Source organism: Leuciscus leuciscus (assembly GCF_965113295.1).
Source record: "Leuciscus leuciscus genome assembly, chromosome: 19".
NCBI lineage: Eukaryota > Metazoa > Chordata > Actinopteri > Cypriniformes > Leuciscidae > Leuciscus > Leuciscus leuciscus.
The window spans coordinates 15,906,630-15,918,071 of record NC_138743.1 but is presented as its reverse complement, the minus strand read 5'-3'; the positions used below and the strand labels follow the sequence as shown (position 1 = coordinate 15,918,071).

Below are 11,442 nucleotides of genomic sequence, written 5' to 3'. Positions count from 1 at the left end.
TATTGTTTAATCATGATACTAATTTCATATGCATCTATTTATATTAATATATAATTAATTATTATATTAATATATTATCTTAAGATATATATATATATATATATATATATATATATATATATATATATATTATTCTTTCTCTTTTCTGCAGTTCACCTCTGCTCTAGTTTGGTTTCTTGTAATAAACCCTATTGTAAATCCTATGTAATATTGTTGGCTCTGTGAAATAGCATGTTATGTTCCTACTGTAGATCATCATGCTGAAGGCCTGCTGCACCCCCTGTCCAAGAAAATCTCCACTGCTATGAACCACATGACTAGTAAGTAAAACCACTTCAAACATACAATGCACTACTGTCCAAAAGTTTGGGGTCTGTAAGATTTATGCTTTTGAAAGAAGTCTCACATTTTAAAATCAGTGTGATTGTCCTTGAGAAGCCTGTAGGCTAAATAATAGGTGACAAATATAATGGTATAATGGTCGTAGTTATAATAATTTATTTAACTATTATGATAACAGGATATCATGGTCATTGATATATTTTATTTTATTACTCTAGGTCTGTTTTGAGTTATGTTGGCCAGTGAGACAGAGACCATACTGTCCAACTCAGGGGTATTTATTTATTTGTATGTATTTTTTACTGATAAATACTGAAATTCTTTTTACTTTTAAATGCTAAATGTGGTTCAGGCACGCAAGTTATTATTATGCGATAGGGGTGATTGCATTGGAGTTTTTCCCTCTTTTGCACCTCGCTTTAAATCACTAATAGGGGTGTAAGTAAAAATCATTTTATTTTGCAATACTGTATCGATTTTCAATATCGAATTATTTTTTTAGTTTTTTAGTTTACGTGCAAAAATATTCATGGTAAGACAGTGGTTCACATTTATGTTGTGTTTAAATCCCTACCACTTTAACAGTTCTGGCTATGCTGAGACGCACCACTAGTGTCCTCGCCTAACAGTGTCTAACTTTTTGCTAGAAGCTAACAACGTAGCTATGGCTGAACCCCGTGTAAGACCGGCTCCCGCTGCATGAAGTGTGGAATCATTTTGGTTTCCAGAGTAAAGAGGGCACTACCAATATCGACAGGAACCATGCAGTTTGTAAACTGTGTCTGGGAAAAATCAAGTACTCTGGTAATGCCACGAATTTGAGGAAACATTTTGCAGGACACCATTCAGACACTCAGTTAAGCGAACAGCAAGCTAAACGAGTCGACCCCTCACAACTCACCCTTGCTCAAGTTCAAACGCACAAATTACCAACGACTTCAACTCGTGCAACCAAAATAACCCAGTCAGTAGTTTATTTCATTTGTAAAGACATGCGTCCGCTCAGTGTGGTTGAAAACGAAGGTTTCCGTTATATGGTGCAAACAATGGAGCCTCATTACACTATACCGTCCCGGCAACACATGGAGGTGCCAGAACTGCAACTGATAGAATGCACTGTAACACGATACTACGATATTTCTTCAAAAGCAGATCTTGGAGACATTTTAATCGTCCACGATCAAAAATTTTGATATCCCACACCCCTACGCGCAGCACAAAACTTCTCACACAGCGTGCACTGCGTGAGTTCACTAATAATGCAGCACTGGTCCAATCGGGACACTGGCAGTTTATTTAACTGTCCGAAACGTCTTTCAAGCTGAAAGGCGCACCTGCATCTGCCATGTTCAGCACTGAATGAATGACAGGATCTCGCCTGTAACAACGCGCCAGGTAAACAAGAGGATGACATCTAGTGAAGAAGACTATAGTGAAGAAGACTAGTAATAAGATTAACGATATCGAATCAACCACATTTTAAAAAACAATTAATCGAAAAAATTTGTTTTGCCCATCCCTACTTCGTGTGTGTGGCTAAACGATCAGATACACAAAAATATTAGTTATAATGACCAGCTTGGAGAGTATTCACTTAAACACAGTTTATGTCTTAAGTTTAAGCTTGTTGAATAATATGTCAAATGAAATGCAATGGTCAGGATTATTGAGGGTCTTTTTCTATGACAGCAGACACATGAGATAATGGCTGAAGTGAGTCAGTGAAGGAGAAGATCAAGATCTGGAGGAGGACATACAGTTTACACTTCAGGAGAAAGACAAAGATGAGCTCCAGGGCAGATTCAGCAATCATTATAAAGGTGAGTTCAGTGTTTCCATGCTTAAGTGATACTGTTTAATAAAGCAGGTACATTATGTGTTATTTACAGTGATGATTTTACTTGTTTTATTATTAAAAGGTAATATTAAAGGTTAAAAATGACCCACGGTAATAGACCTGCCCGATATAGCAAAAAACTGATATTGCAATATTAAATTTTTTCTGCAATATATAATGTAATATGAAAAACTATTTCACCAAATGACTTGAATAGCTCTATTTGGAAGTAATTAATCATTCTAGAATGATTAGTGTGATTTTGTAGGGGTTTGCATCTGCATAGAAAATAATAAATTGCAAGCATGGGTAAAAATGTTTTAACAAAGATGTGAAATAAACATTTCCTCATATATTCCAGGTAAGTCTTATTTAGGTACATAAATTAAGTAATCAACTGTAAATTAACATGGCATAGTCTTTACATAGCCTGGCTTTCATAGAGGCCTGTACTGCAATGTCACTACCACAGATAGGTATGAATGATAAAACAATATGTTCATGGCTTTAATGCATCACATAACATGCGTGTTCATTACAGTGTGTCAGGTTGTGCGTAGCTTTACACCTGTTTTATGAGGACATCATAAGAACATGTTCCTGAAGTTTAACTTGACTGGAGAATCTCAGTGTGTTGTGTAAGTTTGACAGAATCCTGGTCTATGGCTAATACCAGTATTGAAAACTATTTGTGCTTGTTAGATTAAATGTAATCATTGAAGAAGTTGGTAAAAATAGTTGAAATTGGCAAGTAATACTAAAATTAGTATTTATTTGTCTTTTTTATATATTTTTTTATTTGCTCTTCTTTTTTTTCAGATGATAACTGAGAAGAATCAGATGAAACCTGAACAAGATACAGCAACTCTAAAGGTATCCAAGAAGTTAATGTAATAACTGAGTTATTCCTTAAAGAAACGACCAGTGTTCCTCAGAAACAGATTATTTGCCACAGTTATCAGTTACTGAATTATGATTGTGTGTGTAAGAAGTGAGTCACGATCACTTACTGTACATCTAGCACAGGCGTAATGTCTCATATCACTCTCATACATACACAGGGCCGTCCAAATATATCTAGTTACCAGTGTCCCAGTAAAACTAGTGTCCTCATAGACCAGGATTCTGTTAAACTTACACAACACACTGAGTCAAAGTCAAACATCAGGATCATGTTCTTATGATGTCCTTATAAAACTGTGTCCTCATAGACCAGGATTCTGTCAAACTTACACAACACACTGAGATTCTTCTGTCAAGTTAAACATCAGGAACATGTTCTTATGATGTCCTCATAAAACAGGTGTAAAGCTACACACAACCTGACACACTGTAATGAAAACACATGTAATGTGATGCATAAAAGGCATGAACATTACCTTGTGGTAACATTCAAATATTGATTTGAAAACTTTAACTATTTTGTAATCTTGTATATTTAAAATCAATATTTCATGTGCAAATATTTATTGATAGGTACCTGTGTATTGGGACCCTGATGATCCTTTCCATGTTTATGTTGTATTAATTACTGACTGACTGTACATTATCCCTTATATATTCCATTTATTAATTTTTATTTAAACTCTTAGGTGAAGTGTTTCTGCATGTAATACTTCATTTCATATTCTCAGATGAGCCATAAGAGCCAGTGGTCATCAGGCAGTGATGGTTGTGCTGCTCTTACTGTGGGACTAGACAAGGTAAGTGAGAGTTGTGCTGGAAGAGAACAAGCAAATGAAGCAGAGACATCTGTGAGATCTAGTGTTCACACATTTACACCACTGTTTCATGTCTAATGTTATGTTTTGTAGACTCTCAGTGAGGTTGAACCCTCCACTCTCAAAATGAACTCTGTCCCAGTCAGAAGTCAGAGATGTGCAGAAGGTATTGTTTTGTTTTTTGTTTTTGGAAATCAAATTAGGGATACACTGATATGAACATTTGGGCCGATTTCAATAACTGATCATTTATTTATATTCGAAAGCCGATATCTGATATATTAGCCGATGAATCTAAATCCAAAATTTGATATACTTTGAAAGCCTGATTACAAAAACGAAACGCTCATCATTTAAAGCCAATGTCCCAAATACTTCAACATAAATCAAACATATACAGTACAGTGGCCTAGTTTGAACCAGTGTAAGATTTCTTAACTTTTCAAATTAATTTTACATTCATATTTCCAACTTTCTTTATAAAAAAAAATGGCAACACTTTACAATAAGGTTTCATCTTGTTAGTATTAGTTAACATGAACTAACAATGAATGAACAATACTTCTACAGGATTTATTAATCTTACTTAACGTTAATCTCAACATTTTCCAAGACATTTTAGGACCCAGTGTTGTATCTTAATTTAGTGCACTGTGAACTAACATGAACTCACATATTTTATTCAATCACATTAACATAAGTTTTTCTCTCTGTTAGTTCATGTTAGTTAATGCAATAACATATGTATTGTGAAGTTTTACCAAAACATCCATTGCCTTACAAATAATAATAATAGATTAAATTAAATTAAAATGCAAACAAGTTATGACATTATTACTTTACTACATTACTTAGGCTACATATAAAGAATCAAAATGCATATGCCGTGGATAAATAAAATGAAATAGCCTCCGCACGGACAATAAGGGATTGGGAATGATTTTACTCAAACCATATTGTTGATAAATGATACAAGAACAATAAAAGTACTAGTTATGAATAATAACACATCAGTGTTTTTGAAAACATATTGAACTCTTTAATATTGCAGTAATATTAAACATTTTAATACTACAGTAATATTAAACATCTTTAGTATTTCTGTTTCAAATAACGTTGTGTTTGAGCTGCGTGCGCTAAAGCTAAAGAGCTGAAGGAACACCCCTAAACCTATATATGATAAATGAGATATTTATACAAAATAAACACAATATTACAACTTATACTTGCACAAAATCATGCACAGATTAATTTGAGCTATTATTAATAGTAATCAACTATTACATAGTGAAACTCCTGTTGTGGATGCGCTCCTCCCAGGACAACACGCTGAAACACAGCAACTAAACCCAAAGAATTCACAACGTTTTTAATGCAATATTTTGCTCATTATAATGTATGTATAAATGGCAGTCCCAATCATAGTTATAAACGTTCTGCATTGAAGCTAATGATCATCACATATTGTGACTTTTAATTCGAAATCAAAGCTACATCTAACACTGTCTGTAAAAGACAGACTTACAATCAGTTAAATGTACTGTTATGTTGATGAAATATTGAAAAAAAATCTACTTTAGAAAACATGGGTGGTGATGAAGTAAAAAGATCCAGCACATTTAGATGGTACAACCTTTTGAACTGACTGTATGCATATTCCACACAGCCTCATTTTTGATTCACTTGGAATTAAATATGGTATCTACCCAGACTAAAGTTGCTTGACACATGCTGAAAGGTTCCACACAAACTGTTAAGATCTCACTGAAATGACTAGATATCTTTGTAGGAAAAAAATACAGCTTCTTATTTGTAATATTGAGATCTTTAAAAAAAAAATGCAGCTCTTATGTGGTAGCCAAAGTAGGAGAAACGTCACAACATTTATAGCTACCAACTGGAATATATTCTGTATTCTGTATAAGTTATATTCTGTAGAACATAAAAGAAGATATTTTGAAGAGTGTTTTTTTTATTTTTTTATTTTTTTTTTCATACAATTGAAGCTCATTTATGTTTTGTATCAGAGAAGTTTGGATCAGAGAAGAGGCATGGAAGAAGATTAATTTATCTACAAAAGATTCTCTCTATGTTAAAGAAATGGCTGTGGCACTGTGGGGGACAAACACTTTTAAAGAGCAGAAGTGTGTCAGGAAAGGAGTGTCCAACGAATAAACACTCTCCAAAGCCTCCCCTGACACCCTCCAAGCTGCAAGTTTTGAGAGGTAATCTGTTATTTCATTCATTCATTCATTCATTCATATAGCCTACTTTATGTAGCCGTATCCAATTTAGTAAAAGGGTTTTACATTGGTTGATTACCTTTCTAAGTTTTACTAGTTGAAAAGTGACGCATTAATAATCTAAATTATTTATCTTTCAAGTCTGCTTCAGTGACTGGCTCAAACAAAAAGAACCCGAAAAAGGAGAGCGAGAAGCGGGAGAAGCAAGTGGGGAATTACATATCCCCAAAAATACAAGATGTCATAAAAAAAAGAAAAGAAAAATGTAATGTAAAATGTATCTCTATAATTCTGTTATTGTTCTCCTTTAGTTACTATTATAGTTTTTTGCATTTTAATCATTTCAATTAATAATTTTGTACATTACTGTTAGCATATCAATGGGCTGTTTTAAGGGGCTGCAATATCAAATAAAAGGAATTTGTTTGAATGGTTGCCTGTGCTCCTGAAGATTATTTTAAGTATACTTGGAATTGTTTACATTATTTGTCACAACACCCAGTGGCAGGAAAAATAGAGAAGACATAGAGTCAGCCAGCCTGACCAGCTAAGACCAACAATGACCAGCTAAGACCAGCTAAGCCCAACAATGACCAGCTAAGACCAGCTAAGCCCAACAATGACCAGCCTGACCAGCTAAAACAAGCTAAGCCCAACAATGACCAGCTAAGACCAGCCTGACCAGCTAAGACCAGCCAGGCTGACCAGCTAAAACCAGCTAAGCCCAACAATGACCAGCTAAGACCAGCCAGGCTGACCAGCTAAGACCAGCCTGACCAGCTAGAAAAATGTTCAAAACCCCTCTAAAACCAGCCTGATAAACAGGCTATGACCAGGCTGGGAGACCAGCCAAAACCAGCCTGACCATCTTAGGCTGGTTTAAGATGGATTTTTTAGCAGGGGGCCGTGCCTACAACGTTAACGTCAGTCATCTGTCAGTTGCGTCTTCCTTCTCCGTGAAAACAAGTTTGAGTCTTTTCAATATAAAAGTCTTCTCTACCGACTGACTCATTCATACACTGCAAAAAATGCTTTTCTTACTAAGTATTTTTGTCTTGTTTCCAGTCCAAATATCAAAAAATTCTTAAATCAAGATGTATTTACTAGATGAGTAAAATGACATAAGATATTATGTCCTGTTTTAAGGGGTATTTAATCAAAATTAAGTGAGTTTTTGCTTAAAACAAGCAAAATTATCTGCCAGTGGGGTAAGGAAAATAATCTTGTTTCAATGACTGTCTGTCATTTTCATGCTGTATTCTGTACAGGTTTGACTCGTGTACGATCATTTTCATCCAAATACGATAATTTTGAGCTTCTGGTACGATACTTGGACATTTCCAATCTGGCAACACTGGCGCCTGAGGAAGCCGGACGATTCTTCGCCGCCTTCAGCCATCCGTGCCTGCTACGCTATCCGGCGTCATATCCTTTTACTGCTGTGTGTGTGTTCGCCGCTGCGACACATACTCTCTCGCTTCTAAAAGAGAAATTTCCTACGAGGCGTTGTTTCAAATGCCTCGCACCACTCCCCGCTCTCTCTCTCCCTCTGTTCGAGCCGCGCAACTGCGCCGTTCACAAGGGATGTCAGAGATGCGGACGATTACGGGGCTTGCTCCCGTAATTTAGGCAAAAAGCATCTTAGGCTTTCGCGCCAGAGACCCGTGTTCGATTTCGGCTCTGGCCAAAAAAATTAAAACAAATAAAAATATTTTATGCTGTTCGCTGCTCCGAGCTCGCGGCCAGCTTCTCACATGCAGAAAGTGAACCCGCCCCTATGATGGTGCTCGAGTAATTATGAGAGTCTAAACATATGAGCCTTCAAAGCATTTTGCCTCACCTAAAAAGGCGACTGCAGATGTGTATTTTGCAGCCAACGAGTCAGTTACACAACTCGCTCGCCTGCACACAAACGCCGTTCGCACAGCGACCCAGATAAATCTGAAAAAGAGTATTAATTCTGGTTATTCGCTCACGCCGACGGTGTTTTGAGTGTAAAAAATGTGCCCACAGCCCAGTGCTCACCCCTACACACAAGCACAATCTCCCCTGTGTCTCTCACAGAGCTCACTCTCACAAAGCGGGCATGCGCCGCTCGAGTGATAAGCGTAGGAATTGTGCCCACGAGTCAGTGCTCACACCTACCCACTGCCCGCTCTGTCACACAGCTGCCGGGGGTTAGATCACATAAAGCTCCCCAACACTGGCCGTGTTATGAATGTAAGCCCTGTGCCCGCCCACGAGCGCTCACACTTACTGATAAACACATTAACACCCACGCCGCTCTCGCGTCACGGGTTTCTCACTGCAAAATGTTCTCCATCCCAAGTGACCGAGTCATTGAGTGCTGTCCAGCCAGTTATCGCTATCAGCGAGCTCCCGTTCCCCAGCGCGCGCACCGCGCAAATTTCTCTGCTACGAGTTCCCTATCCCGCGCAGTGCAGCGGCCGGGACCCAGAGGCCATTCGACCCCTAGCTATGCATGCGGAAGCGTGGGAAGCTATCCCGGGCGTGTCAGAATGGGTGCTGAACATTGTGAAACGGGGCTATTCGCTGCAGTTCGCTCGCCGTCCCCCGCGCTTTGGAGCACGGACCGAGACGAGAGGGAATACAGAAGCAGCCCATCTGCTTCGTACAGAAATAGCGAAACTATGCTGCAAGGGGGCGATAGAACGAGTGCATCCTTCTCTGACCGAGACGGGCTTTGACAGCCGTTATTTCCTCGTTCCCAAGAAGGACGGAGCCCTCAGACCTATATTAGATCTGAGATATTTGAACAAAGCTCTCATGAGACGGCCGTTCAAAATGCTCACAACCAGACAAATCCTCGCGCAAATTCGCCCGAGGGACTGGTTTATTTCTCTCGATCTGAAAGACGCATACTTTCAGATTCAGATTATACCCCGTCACAGGCCATTCTTGAGATTCGCCTTCGACGGTCAGGTATATCAATACACCGTCCTCGGTTACTAACGTAATCGGTTACTAACGTAACCTCGGTTCTCTCTAGAAGAGGGAACGAGTATTGCGTAACCCGCCATGCTCGCGCCACGAGGTCATTTCGCTTCAGTCGACGAAAACCAGGGTATCAGCCTCCGAGCCTTCCTTTTATACGCTAAGCCACCCCCATTCTGGCGGGCTGTGACGCGTGAGGGCGCGACGTCACGCCGGGCTCACTGGTAGGCTGCTGCAGTTGCCGCGGAGCAGCCAATGAGCGCGCTAGATAGCCCTCTCTAGGTCTGCTAGCTGCTGCACTGCGTTGACAATGAATAAAAATTAAGGATAATTTTTTGGCTTCATATCTCGAGAAAAGATGACTTTACCCGTAGCGTGAGCTAACTTACGCAATACTCGTTCCCTCTTCTAGAGAGAACCGAGGTTACGTTAGTAACCGATTACGTTATTTAATGACTTAAGCTTCCTCAGTTCACCCTGTGTTTCCCACTTCTCTGTCAGCAACTTCCTTAAGAAATGTTGAAATCGTAGAGCTTCCCCTCTGTTGTAGAGGGGTTATTTTGTCGCTGCTAAAATAACATAACATGTATCAATATTTCTTTACCGTGAAAGATCTAAACTAGTTTCAGACAATTTTAGCTCAGTGTAAGTGACGTCATCGATTAACAGCACATAGCTGCTACATTTATGTTATATCAGTTTGTTAAATAAATTAGTCAACTTCCAATCACACATTCAACTGCCAGCAAAACCTTTACAAAGCTATCATAACCTCTTAACTACACAAAGATGTGATTATAAGCCCAAACTTTTATAAACAAGAGCTTAGGTTAGCCTCCCCAGTCAGCAAATTTCCTTTGGCAAAGATGTGGGCCAGATAAACAGCTGAGCTGTGGCCCAGATTAGTTTGTGTTGGCCGGCCCAGATATGGCCCACATCTCCTTTGCCAGAACTGAACCAAAGGACTGCCATAACTCCACCAAGCATGAGCCAAATACTACAATTTCATGTGGCCCATATGTGAGCCTGGTATGCATCTTAGTATGGTTGAGTTCTGTTAAAATCTAATGGCCCTTATGTGGCCCACATGCAGCTGACAGTATTTAAAGTCTTATTAACTCACAGGTAAATTAAACACTCAACAACAAATGTACTCAAAACTATTTATTTTGACAAGCATTTAAATAATTACAGTTAAAGTGTTGTACTTAATTACAGTAGTATTCAGTTGAAAACATTTCATAAAAATAAATATTACAGCAACAGAGTTGAATTTAATAATTACAGTGGTATTCAGTTGAAAACATTTAAGAATACATAGAATTACAGCTACGCAGTTGTACTTATTTTAAGTAGAATTCAGTTGAAAACATTTAAGAATACAAATTAATAATATAAATAGCATTCAAAGTTAATTTTTTACACCAAAGTTCAAAACACTCGATCAAAGCGTGTATAATGTTATGTTCAATTAGTCTAATGAGAGTAATACAAATAAATCACAGTAACTTGGTAAAGAGAACTTTAAAGAGAAATTGAGAAAGTTAAAGCAAACTTGAAAGGTAAAGAGTTGAGAAGTGTGTTGATGTGCAGAGAAGTCTCCAATGAGGGTCGGCAATGTGTTGACCTTTTCCAGTAAGGGGATTCTGCCTGACTGCAACTGCAATAAAGAAGAATTTAAATAATGTTAGCAGCAATACAACCTGGAAGCTAGAGCTGCAGGATAATGAAAACAAAAAAAATTCATTAATGTAAATTTCCTTTAATATTTTAATTGCAATTATTAACAAATTAAACACCTCTGAATTACCACTGTATGAAAGTTTTTTTCCAGTAATTTTTCAAAAGGAATTGCAAATTGTATTTTTCAATATGTGGGCCAGAATTATACCATAATTCCTTATGACAAATTATTTAGATTTTTAGAATACTTTTGCACCAACCGGTTAAAATGTACAGCACTGCATGTTGCAGCGTTTATACGCCCACGTATAAATCTAATTAATTATTATTCATAACGAATTATGATCAATAATTAATAATTCAATTATTTTTAATTATCTTCAGAATTTACCGTAGCAGAATCAATAGTATGATCATTTTATCAGTTCATCCAATGAACAGAAAGCATAAACAAGTATTAACTCTAGGAAATATAATATCTTCCTGGCCAAGAAAGAATTAATCCCCAGCTAACAATAAATTAAGAAATAATCACGAGTAAAAGCATCGGTAACTTAGATCGAAGTTCAAGACAATAACATGTATAAGCAGATTAACACAAGTAATCTCTCCGTTAAAATACGAACAATACTTTATTGATTATATACTAACACATAAAAAC

At 37.5% G+C, this 11,442-nt stretch overlaps 1 protein-coding gene across 1 annotated transcript; it reads left to right on the top strand.

Moving 5' to 3' along the window:
- Positions 1 to 1,893: 1,893 nt before the first annotated feature.
- On the top strand, positions 1,894 to 10,783 carry LOC309482355 (uncharacterized protein; the record flags this gene model as incomplete). Its single annotated transcript, XM_082147705.1, has 6 exons — positions 1,894 to 2,162; positions 2,999 to 3,052; positions 3,814 to 3,882; positions 3,994 to 4,066; positions 5,928 to 6,125; positions 10,692 to 10,783. The coding sequence occupies exons 1-6, from the start codon at positions 2,127 to 2,129 to the stop codon at positions 10,781 to 10,783; spliced, it is 522 nt and encodes a 173-aa protein (XP_082003831.1). The 5' UTR covers positions 1,894 to 2,126.
- Positions 10,784 to 11,442: the final 659 nt, after the last annotated feature.